This window comes from Genypterus blacodes, unplaced genomic scaffold (genome assembly GCF_046128005.1).
Source record: "Genypterus blacodes isolate CSIRO-AG114 ecotype Tasmania unplaced genomic scaffold, CSIRO-AGI_Gbla_v1 ptg000017l_1, whole genome shotgun sequence".
Taxonomy (NCBI): Eukaryota; Metazoa; Chordata; class Actinopteri; order Ophidiiformes; family Ophidiidae; genus Genypterus; species Genypterus blacodes.
In genome coordinates, this window is record NW_027466831.1 from 3,577,922 (window position 1) to 3,595,000 (window position 17,079).

The following is a 17,079-nucleotide window of genomic DNA, read 5'->3' on the forward strand; positions in this document are numbered from 1 at the left end:
CTTAATGGCTGGATGAGGTGCGCCAAAGCCTGCACTGATACTTCTCCTTTGCCCCGTTTGGTTCCTCACCTGCCATGTTTACGCCTCCGTCTCTCTCTGTGTTGGATTTTTCTCCCCTCCCTGTTTTCTCTCTGCGGCTGATTCTCATCAGGCCATATTAGTTGCAAATGCAGAACTAAGTGGCTGTGACAACATCCTCTGATGCTCCAGCTGCCATAGATTTATTGAGTTATTAAAGTAATGTACTGTGATTAAAAACGCTAATTTTTCTCTAAATCAAATGCCGAGTTACATATTTTTTTTTTAGGGGCTGATTTCATTACACGGAAAATAGTATTCCAGTGCAGCCAATTGAGTCTCCATACAAAATGAATCAGTCCATGGCTACTTAGATGTAGATGGAATCCTTGGGTTCCTCTTGCGTTTCTGACTGAATAAACAGTATTATGAATTGTAGTAATGAATAGGAAGCACACAGGGAGAGTACACAGATCTTTTGAAAATCTCATCTTGCTGCCAAAGCAAGCCACTGAAAACATGGAGTTTCTATGTCTCCAGTTCAACCACAATTTTGAAGGAAAGAGAGAACTTTTTCATTCCCAGAGTTATTATGAATTGCATCCTCATCTTTTCTTAGTACTTAATCCTTTCCCTCAGGGGATTCAGTGTGCTTTCCCTGGCTCATTCTGGCCTCTCATTATGCATTCATGTATTCGTTCATTTAACTCACAACAATGTACTTTTATTGGCAAAATGGTAGTCATGTTGACAGCCTCGTGCGTGATACTTCAATGACAAAAATGAGGTCTTTGAAATCAGTCTTAAAGCTGCTCCAGTTGCTTTTACAGTTGAGGGGTGGATATGCAAGGTCCCTTTTTCAGCAGCTACCGAGGTTAGTTATCCTCATTTAAATGATAAGACAGAACTTTTTCCCTTGATCTCCTGCCGAGCAGTCCTTACAAGAGAACACCGAGCTGCACCTGTAGCCTAGTGTTTCCTCAAATCACTGCAGATGATCTCCTCAGCTTTGGCTAGAGTCTGGATTCATTCAGCACGCTGTAAAAGATTCTTACTTCCTGAGTAGGATCTATAGGTGAGAGAGTGAAATTTCCCTAACCATGTCAGATGTCTTTTCCTCTTTGGAAAAGAAGAGAGTGAGCAGTTCAGGCCTTCCAGATGTCCTAGACATAACAGAGGCTTGTCAGCTCAGTGGCTGGGCTCTAAATGGGTCAGTCTCCTCAATATCACACAGCTCCCTCACAATGACCCCACTGTTCTCCTGATATTACAGCACACACCAGGTGGCTCACTATGAAAGTCATGGCCTGATAAATACCCACATGTTTGTGAGTAGTCAGAGAATCCCATGCAGCAGTGTGAAGTCACACGCATTCAAATCACAAATATCAAATATCTGTGTATAAGTGTTGAATGCAGACTAGTCTGAACAGCTCGTTTTGACACATGTGGGTGTTTTATAACACACTGCACTTCAGATGCAGCAAGAATCTGCTTTTAAAGAGATGAACCTTATTGATCTGTTAAGAGTATTGGGATTTGTTTTTACTCTTGTGATACCTTTGATATGGAGAAAATGCATTTTTCATTGATCTGAAATTCACCCTCTCCAAGAGCAGTATGCATGACTATATGTAGCATATCAGTGCTATATGGGGAGCTCTGCGGAGAGCACGGGGAGAGGAAAAGAAGGAGAGAGAAAGAGATGGGAGGGGGCGGGTGAGCGGATGGCAGTTCAGTGATTTCTGATTTATGGTTTGATTACAGTCTTTCCATCCTGCTGAAGATCGTCTGTATTTGCCTGCATCTCGTGAACTCTTTCTCACATGGCCTAGTGGTGCAGCAAACTCTAGTTCTGCTACTTCTGTTCTCCTTCAAAATGAAACTCACCCATGCACCAATACACACTGGTAGGATGGCATTCGGACGCACACTCACACACACACACACATGAATGCTGATTGAGAGATAAAACAGAGAATGGCTCTTTTAGTCAGCTGAGCAGTCTCCCCTCCAGCAGCCTGGCAGTCATTCAATACCATTTACCTCCAGGCTAGGAAATAATATTGATATTCATAAATGTACCCAGCAAAGGGACAAAATGCAATACAATAGATTGTGTGATTCAAGCACAGGTGTCCACTGTCTTGGGGTTTATCATATCTTGCTCATCAGAGTGAACGTCAGAACGTTCGTTTTCTTTTACAAACGAGAAACAAAAAGCTCTCATCTCAGAATGACAACGCCACCGTTTTGTAAGAGAATCGGCCTTGGAAATTTAGACCCTGGCCCTGTTTTTCACCTGTAGCTGTCTGAATGTTCTTGACGGAGTGCTGCATTCCATTAATAGTATAGGAGTAATCAGGCCCGGGCAGGGAAGACACACATTGGCAAAGTGTACTCCCTTTATGTGCCATTAGTGTTTTCAACCAGCATCGATCCACCTGCATTTAGACCACGGACTTGCATGAATTGGATTGAAGCTGCACTAAAACAGCCAGCCATTGATATCATGTCTCCCTAGACATTCGTCGAGCTGCCATTCATCCTTCTTATGCCTCTAACTTTGAATTCTCCAACTGCATATTCAGTATCAGTGACTCCCAAGTATTGCAAGAGGAGAGGAGTGTTTATGTTAAGCCTCTACACTCTGGCTGATCCCGAAATGCTCACAGCTAAATGTTTAACCCCAGTTCATGCTCACCAAAAACATGGATTCCTCTGGGTTAGAGTGTAACAACACAGCGCTGAAGTATGAGAGTTGGCTCTATATTGCCTCTTAAAATGAAAATTCTCAGTAACCATAACCTGGTCAGTTAAAGTAGACTCATTAATCTTTGTGATACAGAACGTTTTGAAGAATGAGACACGCCCACTCAGCTTTGGCAGCCAATTACATCAAAACAACAAGCAAGTATTAGCAAAAAACAGATAAGATAAAACGTGGATGTGTGTGTACAGACTAAAGTAATAGAGGAAAAAAGATTTTAATCATACGACAAAAGGTTCAAAAGTTAAAGTCTACAAAAGTGTGAAAGTGGTTACTGATCAGACCGATTGGTGCCAAAATGGGTTCGTTTCTGGATCGTGTCCAAGTTGCCCTCCGAGTTTCATGAAATTCCGTTTGTAACATTTGTAGTTATGGTGCTGAGAAACATACAGACAGAAAACCCAACATGGGAGAAAACACAACCTGTACAAATTGTACAATGTCAACTTGTGTCAATGTCAGCGCCTCAGGGACTGTGACAATTAGAAAAAAAGGTTTAATGCGACATGAGTCATCTTTGTTGCCATTGTTGTTTAATAAAATGTCGACCTCCTTCATTATCTTCATTTACACAATCACATGTAGTTCCAACAACACCTTAAGGGACAATGGCTGTATCGTTACTGTAGATAGTGTTTAAACCAACAGAAAATAGACAAATGAGTTTGTGAGCTAAACCGCTGGCTTAACAGCTGTGGTGCTGCACAAGTCATGTATAGCCTGAGTCTATATACTGTATCAGAGTTTAAGGCCTCTATGGGTTTATGGTTGAGTCCTCACAGGCAGCCAGAGGAGGACAGAGTGGACCAGATTTCTTTTTCTGGCTGCGTTCTCAAGAAAAAAAATCTCAAAACGAACCCCCACGTTAAAGCTGACGTTAAAGCTCCCGTGAACACCGAAAAAAAGGCCAAGCGGCATGGCAACGGCAGACAAGCTGGCGGCGGCTCAGGCATCAGCAGGTACATTAAAATATGAACGGCCCTGACTGAAAGGTTGCGACCCATCAAGGGGTGGATGGGGGGAGGGCGGGGGGGATTTGAGTGAAGCGTACAGAGGGGAGAAATGTCAGAGTGAGAATGGCAGGAAATATGTTAGTGACAAGGAAAAAGCTGCCCTGGTATTCTAGAGCCCTGATGAGTAAAAATAGGGCATTGGGCAAGAAGGCAGGAAGCCAGCAGAGCGAGGCCTCTAGTAGGAATTTCTTCTGGGGAGCAGAGATAAGGGACTTAACTCCCTCCTGTCTGGGCCGGCCGACATTAAGATGCGACGTGATCACCGATCACTTATGTAGGGAAGAGGAGATTGAAAAATTGAATAAACGATTTCACTGTTGAGCGATGTGTGTGTGTGAGTGTGACTCTGTGTCTATTTGTGCTTGGATTTGTGTGCGAGCGTGTGTGCGTGTGTGGTTTGCTTTTGCTTTCTGATGATCTGTCAGTTATTGAGCACTGACAGGACTTTTTTAATTAGGTCAGGACTTGTGATGGAAACCATAGACCACACACGCACACGCACACACACGCGCACACATGCACACTGAGGTAATGGCTAAGTAGTGGAAAGTACCTTGTGTGAGAATCTGAGGTTCCTCAGGTTAGAGAGTGGAAGTTAGACAATAAACAGTGGCCTTATCAGACTCTGGGCAGAGCTTCCAACCTGATAGCTCACCGTGTCACTTTGACTACAAGAAACAAATATGACCTCTACACCACTTTGCTTAAACCCTCTCACCGCCGTGAATAATACGGCCCTTCAGAGGCTACGTTTCCTCTATCATAACACACAAACAAAACGCAATGAATTTGGCATTTTTGACCTCCGTGTATGAGACTCCAGTATGGCCATTTCTCACTACGCAGCAATGTTTCGTTACATCACCAAAACAAAGACTTATGAGGATTTCCACGAATCGACTTCATGGGCCCCACAGGAGCAGAGAATAAGAGCTGAGATCACTCATGAATATTTGCAGTAAACCGCAGTCGTGCTTAGTAGCTGTCGATCATGCAAACAGGTGTTAAGTGACGGTCAGATCAGGGCCATAGCACTTTAGGGGCCCTACAAAGGTTTCTTGTAACATTTTATTTTAATTCAAATGTATGAGCCTTGGAAGTAAAACACATTCTAATAAATACCCCCAAAAAAAAAATATTTTAAATGAAATGACAAAATTGTTATCATAATAAAGTGTTTTCTGTGAGTTCTTAACATTGTTTACATTACAAACTTAAAGATGGTTGCCTGCCTCACATGGATTATTCCAAACTCACAGACAAAAAATTATTAATGATCCTGTAGACTGGATGTAAAATTTAAAATTGAGAAGTTGAATGCTTTCAAATAAGTATTACTTTGATATGCAGTAAGAAAAAGTTCTAACCTGCTAAATGTCTAGTACCAAAACTTGCTTCTCATATAATGAACAGAGTGCAGGGGAACCATGTACATGAGTTATAGGTTAAAGTTTGTAGCTTTAGTTTTTTTTTTGAGTTCATTTATTCACCAGAAAGTTTTGGACTTTTTCCATTTTTTTTGGCCAGCTTGCTCATTTCTTCTGGATGAGTTGCCAGTTGTGAACTTATTGTTGAGTTGTTCAATGCATTGCTGATAATGACCGTGTAAGTGACTGTGAGAGAAGCCAAAAAAAGAAACAACAACTTTTGGACACTGGACAAAAAAAAACACACAGAAAATGGTCTCTTGATCTTGGTCCCATATTTTGCTGCCAAGTTTTTACTGCAATGGACAGTCGGAAAAGTCTCTCGAATGGGACTCGATTTGAATGACCTTCGAGTGAAAGAGCCTGAATCAGATCACAAGTAGGAAAGTAAAAGCAGCTTGACGGAATTGTAGCTCTGTGATTATTCTACGATAATTCAAGGCTAAAACAGACCTGTTTGCTTTGACAAGAGGAGCGTGTTGCATTAATGTCCTTAACCGTCCTTGTGTCCAGCTGCTGTCATATTGAGAGCACAGCTTTCCTTCCAGCAATATCACAATATGAGACAATAACCTAAATACCTTTCAGATTTTTTCCCGTTTCTAACCTCCCTCCTTCTCTCTCTTTTCCGTCTCTCTCTCCGCCCACACACACACACACACACACACACACACACACACACACACACACACACACACACACACACACACACACAGCTCCCTCTTGGTCACTCTCTTAAGTGATTGCTACATTTCATCTCATGGTAAATCGGCCGTCAGCTCGGTGAGCTATCATTATGCAAATGACGGTCAATTCAATTTCGGTTGGTCGGAGGGGGAATTTCTAATTAGGGTACGGCACAGCACTCAAGATGGAGAAGAGAGATGTGGAAGCAGAGAGAGGAAGGTAGAGAGCTGCTGTGAAGGGATAAAGGAGGGAGGAAGGGAGAGAAAGAGAAAGAGAGAGAGAAGTAGAAGGTGGAGAAGCAGAAGTGTCCATCCACTGAAGTCAACATCTGCATTGTAATTATACTCTTAGCTCGTTGTGAATCCCCAGCCTCCCTCTTCTTCAATCGTTTCAGATTATCACCGCAGTAACTGACGCATGTGAACATGTTGATTATGTCATCCTCCGGGCAAGCTTCTCAAAACACATTGAATTTCGTTTCCAACAAAAACAGGAAATCAATGATTAACTTGTGAAAACAGCGAAACGTGACTTTGATATGAGAGGTATCTGTGTGTCGTTTGTGAATTAGCCAGATGACAGGTTCACGTGGGGGAGCGGCAGACGACTAAACATTAAATCTAGCTTTGAATCATCTGCCACGCTGTGTCATTTCACTTATCTCACAACAAGTCACATTCAAAACGTGTGAAAGGCGCACTAAGAGATTACAGTCTTATGTAACTCACTTATATACTTAAACTGTTTGGCAAACACCGGCTCATTTCTGTCCGTGTTAAATATTAATTTGCACTCAGTCATACAGTAATTTTTTCCATTGGTGCAGAATTTTGGAAAACAGGATTAAAGACTAGCATGATGGGTGCAGGAAAGAGTCAATTTAACTAATGAAATGTGTCTGTTTTTGAGAGATTAACCCGATAAATTACAGTAATGCATGTGGAGTGTATGAAGGTGTGGAGTGGAAGTGTGACGTGCTACCCTCCAAATGTCAAATGTGCCGTGCAGCACGTTTCTTTGGATGCAGCTCTATTTTTCTCTCTCTCTTTTCCTTCATAATAAAACAGAGCAGGGACATGTTTATCATGAAGCGCTGCGATTGTCTGTTAGTATTTATGCAGCAGTGCAGAGGGACAACATGTTCCCAGCAGGGAGGAGGAAAGAAAAGAAACACCAAAGCAAGAAGCCTAATGACATTTCAGCTCCTGTGGTCAAACTGTTTCTTTTTGCTTAAGTGAATGTGCAGGGTCGTTTGTATACTCAAGTTCCCTCTCTCTCTTTGTGTGTGTGTGTGTGTGTGTGTGTGTGTGTGTGTGTGTGTGTGTTTGTGCATGTGTGCGAGTCTTCTTCCTTAGTGCTCAGTTGGTCCTTAACAGTCATTTAGTTTTTGATTCATCTGTTGGTTCTTCATGTTGTGTCTGTGTGTGCATGCGTGCGTGCACATATTCATGTGGGTGTTTCAACTGTACATCACACATATTGAAACGTGTGTGTGGGTGTGTAAATGTGTAGCTTGTGAAACACACACACACACACAGAGTACAGAGGATTCGGCTGAGATCAGCAGCTCACCCTGGGCTGTCAAATATTCTGTCAGCACAGCCCAAGAATCACAATTGGACTCTTTGGGAGGCATTAATTCAAAGCAGCGTAACAATGCTCTCTGAAACCAAATCAACTGCCTGTAGTCAGCATATCAACTCTCAACTAACTCTCTCACTCCATATCTTTATCTCTCCATCTCTCCCTGTTTCTCTTCCTTCCTCTTTCTCTCTTCGTCTTTCTCACCCTCTTTCATTTGTAAGAAGCTTCTCTCTCTCTGTTTCTCTCTCTCTCCCTCTCTCTCTTGCTCTCTCTCTCTGGCCCAGATCTTGAAAAGATATTGAAATATATGTAAAATATTCATCTAAACTTCATCTAACTGGTAATTAGCAAAGCATTAAAGCATCGAGCAGTGAAGTGTGTACTTGCTGACTTGAGGAAATGTGCACGAGGTGTTTTTAATAAATTTTTGCGCATTTTGTAGCCTAATCATCAGATGTCAATGTCAAAAAACATCTATTTGCTCATTCTAGCTTGAAGAAAGTGAATCGTATTCTAAACATCCTACATCAAGTCAGATGAGGAATTCAGTACGACATTAGCATTGAAGTAATCTTTGCTTCTTCCGTGCACCTCACACAGAAAATAACGCGCACACCCACAAACATTTTTGTGTTCCGAAAAGCTTCTCTCTCGAACTTGTAACACGCTAGTGAGGTCAGCTCTGTTTGCGAGTTATTGCCGGCTTGTAAGTTTTATTGTCGTGACATTTTGTCGTTTTGTCATCAGCAAACTCCTTCACACAAAAAGATGAAGGCTTCTGGGGAAAATAGATGAAAATGACAAGTGTCTTTTTCTTTCCCCTCCTGTGTCAGGAAGTGCAAGGGCACCGACTGCACTTTGCTCCGTCTCCCTTGCTTTTGTGTCAAATACAGTACAAAGTGTGTGTGTGTGTGTGTGTGTGTGTGTTTGTGTTTGTTTGTGTGTGTGTATAGCGAGAAGGAGAGAGAATGACAGAAAGGGGAGCGAGCAAAGTTCCATCAGTTCCACCTGTACATGTTGTCCTTGGCGTGCTGTTTGTGCGGGCCTTTGTTGCATATAAGCAGGCATATTTACAGAACCAGCTTTGAAGTAAATAGAAAAAGACATAACTCATCAACTGACTGCTTGTCTCTTACAACCACCTGTTGGCAAGGCTTGATTACTTTTCCTTCCATATAACATGAAACAGTTTAGCATTTTTATTTTTGGTACAGTTCAGACAGAGCTGTTGAATTTCCCATCAATCTTTCCCAATCACCTGAACGTGAAACGGAGTCGAAGAGGATCCACCAAGTAAATGTGCAACGTCCTTTTTGGCGGAATAATGAAGAAAGCAGCACTGTGTTATTAGTTTCTGAGAAAGTCTAACGCAAACATTCAGCTGTTGTTAGAAAGGCTAAGGTCAAGGCAAGAGCGGTTAGATTTAGCATTTTGCCATGGCGATGGAAACTCACATTATCCTTGAACAAATGAAACATCACACCGGAGAAAATTGCTCATATTGAAGTAGATTCTGAAGACAAACGTGAACATGCTGACGATCACTCTCTTTCTTTCCACTTTTACTCATCTACTCAATGTAAACCAACTATGGTAAAACCAAATAGTCTTACTTTTCTTGCAGCATATTAGCACTATAAACCCATCCTGCTCAGTTCTTGAAATTTCAGGAGAATTCCAAACTGAGAGGCAAGAAGAAAGGAGTAAAAGAAAGATATGGAAAAATGTGTACAGATTGGCGGCTAGCGTGACAGAGAAAAAGAGGGCGAGAAAGAAAGGAATTGCAATTTGCGTTTGACAATCATCCCAGCATAAACAAAGAACTAAGAGCGAGTATGCTACATAATATACATATCAACGCTCAGAAGATGAGATAACAACAGCTGTGTGAAATTACATTTGAATTATGCAGGCGACTATAAATTGTTCCCACAGTCCAAGTGCAAACACGAGCATCTCACACACATGTTGGGAGGGGGTGAGGAGGGGTGAAGGAGTCAGTGGAAAACCTGTATTGGTCTATAAATAGCGTCGGCTGAAACACAGGGGTCGGCCAGTTATTCCCAAAGGTGTGATCAGTAGTTTGAGTGTCAGCGGTGCCTGCAGGCAGGTAGCCTCTGGGTTCATGTCCCGGTTATAGTGGAGCTGCTTAGGTTGACATCTCTTTCACACTTCACACACACACACACACACACATACATACACACACACACACACCGGGACTTGTGTTTCTCATTGCATATAACTGGGAGCAATGAAGATAAATGCAGTCAAATTTATGGCCGTGTGCATCTCAATTTATGCTGTGAATTTAACTTCCCTAAAGGAAAGTTGAATTAGATCTAAGCAGATCATCTCTACCCGCTATATACAGTAGTTTCCTGTTATGGTCATCTTACAAGCAAACACTCAACATTCTCCTTATACTCACCAACAACCAGACCAAATATCTAAGACAACAACGAAACAAACACAATATTCCCTTCTGTTGCTTGATGCTTGTTATTGATTCGCAAGATGACACTGATGCCTGAAATAGTTTATTGAAATACAATATTCCTCTCACAACAGAGTTCATCTGAATAAACACATTTGTGTATCCGAGAGTGAGCACATCTTGAAGGTCTAGGTTACAAGACGAAGCTAAGTGGCAGGGACATTGTGAAAAAGGTTTTATGTTTCTAGGGTTTTTTCCTGGCTGAGAAATGTGTCTTTGGAGGCAAACACCCAAGGACGTCCTCCTTCTTTTCTCCTTCCATAAACTGGAATCATAAGTTGTCACCTGGATAATTGGTGACAATGAATAACCGATGTCTAATCTGCCCCCTTAGCCTAGTATAGCTGTTTGTGTTAGCACTACTCTAGTACATTTTTAACAGGTTGAAATTCTCTACTACAACTTTCTAAAGGTATATCAACCTCACAAGTCTGATAATCTTTCCTCTGCAACAAATTTAAGCCCTTTATAGTCATATTTAGTCCCTTACAGGTGACAGAATCAGTTGTCTGCCATCTTGGCTTTCTGACCTGTTTGTGATATGGGCAGGTAGCCTAGCATAGCTGCTAGTTAGTTACTATCATATAAGGAGGTAATTTATGTCACTAATTCTACAGTTTTGTTGGTGAGCATTCATTACACTTTTACACATGGTTTTATTGGTATTTGTGTGTATTAACCTCAAGTAGAAAACCAAAATGGACAACAGGTTTACTGGCAGCACGTTTAGTCTCTCCTTGAGCAAGAATTGAGCTTCTTTTATCTGCTGGTTGGAGGCCGGCATTGCATCAAGGGTGAAAGTTATTTCTTGTTTTTAGCAGCCATCATTGTATTCACTATAAAGGAAAACCCCTGGATTCATAAAAATGTTTCATAGGGAATCACATTCATTCAAAGGGAATAAAACTCTTGATTCAGTAGCAAATACAGTATAAGTACACCCAACTGTTTTGTTAAGTAATCTAAAATTATTTGTATCCTACAAATTTCATGCAGAGCACGGCTGAAACTATACCTGACACAGCTACTGTCAAATTAAGCAATATCACCCTGAGCGAAAAATTTAAAAAGGAAATTGATTCATTGCAATTCTACTTACAAACCAATGTAACACATGTGCTCTCAGACAAACTGTGCATACACCACTGAAAAAGTGATTCATCCTCTGTTATTGACTGTTCGACCAGCACGGCTTAGAACACGTCTGATATTATGTAATATGTTTATGTAATGGAATTGATGTTATAATATGTTCTATCAGTGGAAATGTCTTCATGAAGATCAGCACTAAAGGGATCGAATGGCCATTTGGAAGGAGAGTAATATTGATCTTCATTCAGTGTGTGTGCATTGTTCAGTGAGCTCTTTGGTGCATACTGCACATACAATACGAGACACTGACTCACATATTCAGTATGTGTGAGTATATTTGTGGTGTATTTGAATGTTTAGGTGTATGCATCACCATGTGTGTGTTTGTACATGTAAGTGGTATGTATCTCAGATGAGTGATAGGGTTTCCCCATAAGCCTGTCTGGGCCTTGCATTCCTCTCATTGGTGGAGTTCAATTTATTCAAGCCTTTCAGCTAATCTGGGAAGAATGTGGGGTACAGACACACATGTGCTCCATTAAGTCCAGATCTGCGTAAATAATATAACATGCAACAGCTAACATTACAGGTAACCAAACCCAACAGCTGTGCCTTTGGCTTTACAGTGCAGCTCTCTGGCCTATAAAAAGGTTAAGGCAGTATTGATGTGCATATGTAATGAGCAGATGTATTGCAGTGCACACAGCGATTAAAGAGGCTGTAGATTCCCAACCAGAGAAAAAAAATGAATATATTTTCATAAATAACCTCTGGGAGCTTAAATCTCTCGATGAAGTTTGAATCATGCAGCATCAGCCATTCATGTTGTAAAATGACTATCTGGAAACAATTCACAATAAAGACACCAGAATTGCACCACAATGAGGAAAAATTACTCTTAATTGTGGAAAATTATTAAAAAAATAGTATCACACACAGGTTGAAGTGATCTCACTCCGCCGAGAGATTCTCTTTAAGTTAAATCAACACACTTACTCCCTCACAGTCACACTCACACAAATACACTGTGTGAAAAGTTTATCACATTGGCCTGAGTTGGGCGAGAAACATATCACACCCCGACTTGCACCCTCCCCCCATTGTTAATGTGTCCATAATCTTAGGACCACATTGGCTGTCTGTGTTTATTGTCTGCCTGCTGGGCCCTGCCAAACAACAGGACAGTGTTTGCTTTGCTGTCTGCCTGGGGAAGTCCCTCGCACAGGCCCCGCTACAGATACACAGTTCAGAGGATGGCAGCCTCTTCCTGGTGTGGTGCAGCATCTTCCTGTGGCTGCACACCAAAGTTACTTACAAACTGTGTGTGAGTTACAGAGTCACCATGTTTTTGGTTTCTAGGTAATTTCTTTTAGTTTCCATAGAGAAGAGATAATATAAGAGTGAGTACTGTACCAAATGCACCATTTTAGTCAGACATAGATGGATTAAAAGAAAGACTAAGAGGTTGGACTCCATATGTTGTAGGGCCCCATATGAAGAGATAACAATTGAGTGTGTACTGTACCAAATGCACTTTTTTGGTCAGAAATAGAGGGATTAAAAGAAAGACTAAGAGGTTTGACCCAATACGGTGTGGAGCAGAGACGGTTCACTGGCAACATTAACTGGAAGGATCACTTAGAGCCAAGCCAGAAAGTGAAAGAGAGGTGACAAGGGTGAGAGTGTGTGAAGTGTGGACTAGAAACTAGCGAGAGCGTCGTCAGGGGGACAAGTGTAAAGAACAATGCCGCTTACACTCAAACTGTTGTGAGCCGGTGAGAAAATGTGAGGACTTTTTGCCGGTGCTGTTCTGGGTGCCAGCGCTCCTAATGAGTCTGTCAGGGCCAGTTAGCGCAGCCAGGGCTGCTTGTGTCCCCTCCAGGCTGCAGACAGCTGTTATTAGCCCCGTAATGGCATGCCACAGGGCCAGATTAGCCTGGCACACTGGAGAAATATCAAACATTCACTTACGGTGGCTACTTTTCCGGCTAAAGCAGCTATTCTGTGAGGCATTTGTTTGGATGCGATGTTGGCGGACAACCCTAACAAGGCCACTGAACAAGCGCTCTCCATTGAGACGCAGACTCACTGTACGGCAGATCCTCTGTCTTGTCTCGAGGATGTATCACGTTAGCGGACAGTTGTGAAGGAGAAACGTGCTGTCATCACGTGTGAAGCGTAGCAACAAAGTGACCACCGCTGTGCGCTCATCTGTCTTCACCTTTAATAATGAGCGAAGGAAGTTAAAGCCTTACACAGCAGATATTCCCACCCTGCCTCGGGGATGGGGGGGGGGGATAGCCTGCTCTGTATACAGTGATAAGCCCTTCACATCAGCATACTCTGCCCTGCTCTGCTTAGAACACTGCTTACGCTAAGAGTCGCAATCTTTGAGTCTGCAATTTCCTCCATACTGTATGTGCTCTGTATGGAGTGTTTGCGTGAGCTTTTGCATATGTGGCTTGTGAGCGTCACTGCTTGGTAATCACTATGTACTTAAACCCATAAACACAATCTCTAAGGTGTGTTTATGGCAGTTCCACTATAAAAACTGAAGCTCTGTTCTGCTCTACTCTGCTCTGTGTGCCTACAACACGTGACAGACCAGACATGAGCAGCAGGGCCACTTTTGGTTGGTTCAGGGATGTTTTCTCACTGCGTTGTTAAATATAGTAAAGATATATCTCACTGCATAGCAATCTGAAGCCCTGTCCTTGAATGTATTTGCGTCTCTGTGTTTGCACATGTCGACTGTATGTGTCTTAGTGTGTGTGAGGTTGTATATGTGTGTGTGTGTGTGTGTGTGTGTGTGTGTGTGTGTGTGTGTTGCATGGAGGTTGAAATAAAGAGGGAGGGAGAGAGAGTAAAGAGAACTAAAAGAGGTCAAGAAAAGGAGAGGAAATGCAATAATTATTATGTTATATGCTACACTGTACTTTTCTCCCTCGGTAATCACATCACCGCCTCATTAGGATGCTGTATGGATCAAGTGTGGCAAAGCCATTAAAAGGCTTTACATTACAGCCTGCCCTCCGCCCTCATTTACAAATATAAAATAGTTGTTATCCTCTTGTTTACAACAAAACACAGCAGCAGCAGCATTTGTAAGCAGCCTGTGTAGTAGCTTGTAAAAAGGCTTTCACGGGTTCACATTATTCACTCGCAATTCATTTACTTCATAAACACCAGATAGGCAATACGCATCTAATTTGATTAATTTTCACTGTTGAATAGAAACCGAGGCACCGAGTACCTGTGAGTGAGGGATGAATGAAAGACACGACTGATTAAAAGGAGAGCAGGCACTATACTGTAGGTCACCATAGATTAGTTTGAGACTTTTTCTCACTCTTACTAAGCGTGCAGGCTTTCTGACTTTGTTGAAAACCTGAAAACTAACAAAGCTGCAGACAAAATCTTCTCATATGTGGTTTGGCGTCTGCTGAAAGTAGTGGAACGTGTGCACAAGGAAGAACTTAAACAATAACTTCTCTCTGTGTGTCTCTCTCACCTTCCAGAGCAGATATGTGGCTACAGACAGAGGTGTGAGGCTCTACAGTTCCTTGCCCATGCGCCCAACCCCTGATGGCAAGAGACTGCCCTCTACTGGGGTAAGACACATCTCTCCCAACCCTTCCTCCCCCTTCACCCTTGCTCTCTCACCCCTTTGGTCTTACACCTGTTCCCACAAGCCCCCCCCCCCCCCCCCCCCCCCACACACACACACACCAACCCACGCCCACACAACCCCCCAGTCCAATCAGCAAAGACGACCGCCAATACTTGGACTTGAATAATCACGAGCTCTCCAACCTAAAGACCTTCATTACAGCTTCATCACAGCTTTACATTACACCTCTCCTTCCCCCTCCTTTATTACTCCATATATCTCCACCCACGCTCGCTCTTCACCTTTGACCTCACAGGCCCAGGTTGGATGTCCAAGCCGTCGCTTACAACCACAAGGCAACTAGTATAGCTCTGTATTGTTATCCAGGTAGCTTTACATACATTGCAGTGTGTTTGTTCCCCTGTGGCTTCCTGGAAAAGCTGTGTCTGGGTTAGATTTATTTTTACATAAATGGAGAGGGTTGATGTATATAACAAGTGTCAAAACGTGAAATATTTGGGTGATTGTTTTCTGTATCGTGACAGTAAAGGCTTGTAGGAAGGAAGAGAACAGTTTCGATCTATTGAAGTTTAGACGGCGCAGTGGAAGTATTGTGACTTTGACAAAGTGCCGCAACAGTAAATTGACTTTGTTTGTGAAACCTTCATTCCAAAAAAAAGAAAAGCAAAAAGAAATCTATTAGGATGTGAAAATCATAATTACGATCTGGCTTGCCTTTCTTTAACGCATTAACGTAACAAAGGAGGGAAAATGAAAGAACAATAGAGGGAAAAGAGAGAATTTAATTTAATGTCTCCCTTTTTCATGTTTCACTCCAAGCAAGTGCTTCTTGAATTATCGCCTCAGTGCTTCAGGGCTCAGTGAATGAAATGGGAGGTGAGAGAGAGAGAGAGGGAGAGAGGGAGAGAGGGAGAGAGGGAGAAAAAGAGAGGGAGGGAGAGAGAGTGAGACAGACAAAGTGAAAGCTGTTGTAATATTGTTGGTGAGCACCTTTTTTTAATTACAACAGAGATTGTATTGATGTCTCGGGCCACATGTCCTAAATCATTTATCAAGGGGGAGAGTGCTAACAAAGCATTTCTAAGAAACCCAGCCTCTCCCGGGGCCTGGAATCATACGTTATCTAAAGTGAATATTGTTAATGCCATTCTGCGGAGAGAACCACTTACAAATCACGGGAATGAGTTCCTTGTCAGGCCACGTGCGCGGTAGTCAAGATATATATCCACTTTCATCTGATCTTCCGTTGGGCAAATTAAACTCAGCATCTTGAATCTCCATGTAGAAGTTGGAGATAAAATGATGAGAGGCGTGTTGGAAATCGCTTAAATCGTCCGTGTGATTTAGCAACGGAAGATTTCATCGTCGAACGCACGAAGAAGAAGAAGAAAAAAAATATGCAGAGCGCAACACAAAAGGGAGATACGTGCTGTTCCCTGCTCCCTCTTTGGTTTTGCTGTCGTTTCTTTTGTGTGTTATTACCTGGGTGTAGCCTCAGTACAGTAGCTACAGGCGGCACGCAGGAGGAGAACATATAAGCCACTTAACATGCAGGAGGAAACCAGACATTTTTTTCCATCGCACTTATCGGGTGCTCGCTGTGTCAAGGTGCAGTAGGTCCCTGCTAACCAACCTCCCCCCTCCTCCCCCCCCCCCCCCCCCCCCCCACCCCCCACCCCCCCACCCCACCCCACCCCACCCATACTCCCCCCTTCCTTCCCCTGCGTACTCCTTTTATTTTTTCCCCTGATCTCTATCTCTGACCCCTCCCTCCCTGCACCACCCCCACCACCACCAGCCTCAGTTCAGTTAAAAAGTAGGCTTGGCACTTCCGCACTAACAAACACACACATACACACACACCCTGACGCATGCAAGCGTTCACACTTTTCTCTCTGTCAAACTAACCTCATCCAACTCCTGTTCCTCACCTCTGTGTTTCCTGTCAAGGTGCCGTGCCCCCCTCCCCCCCTCCCCCCTCCAACCCTTAACCACCAGCTCTGCCCCCACTACCTTCCTCTTCTTTCTCTCAAAGACTTTTATAGCTTTAAATGCCTACAGTTAATTTTGGGGAGCTCCCCCCCCCCCCCCCCGTGTCCCGTATTGATGTTATTTTGAGTGGAGTTTTGCACATGAAGTGGGAGGGGTTTGGGTTATTACTGACTTCAAATATCTACTCAAAATAAGGCTGTAGCTATTATTTCTATTCTATGGGCTAATGTGAAATCCTGCAGATAGCATGGATTAGTTAATGCCGGGTTGTATGTGCTGCGTCTTTACATCACATGTACACATGTACTGTACCTCTCAGTTGGGTTCTGTACAATAAATAACAATTCAGCAGGGATGTCAGGCAGTTA

General features: G+C 42.8%; 1 protein-coding gene across 5 annotated transcripts in view; it reads left to right on the plus strand.

Annotated features, from left to right (window-relative positions):
* The window catches only part of tox2 (TOX high mobility group box family member 2), a 90,523-nt gene that overhangs the window by 26,024 nt on the left and 47,420 nt on the right, over positions 1–17,079 (plus strand). For all 5 annotated transcript variants that reach the window (XM_076141145.1, XM_076141147.1, XM_076141146.1 and 2 more), the window contains exon 2: positions 14,607–14,699. In XM_076141145.1, the coding sequence (XP_075997260.1) occupies positions 14,607–14,699 (93 nt within the window). The remainder of the gene's footprint in view (positions 1–14,606; positions 14,700–17,079) is intronic.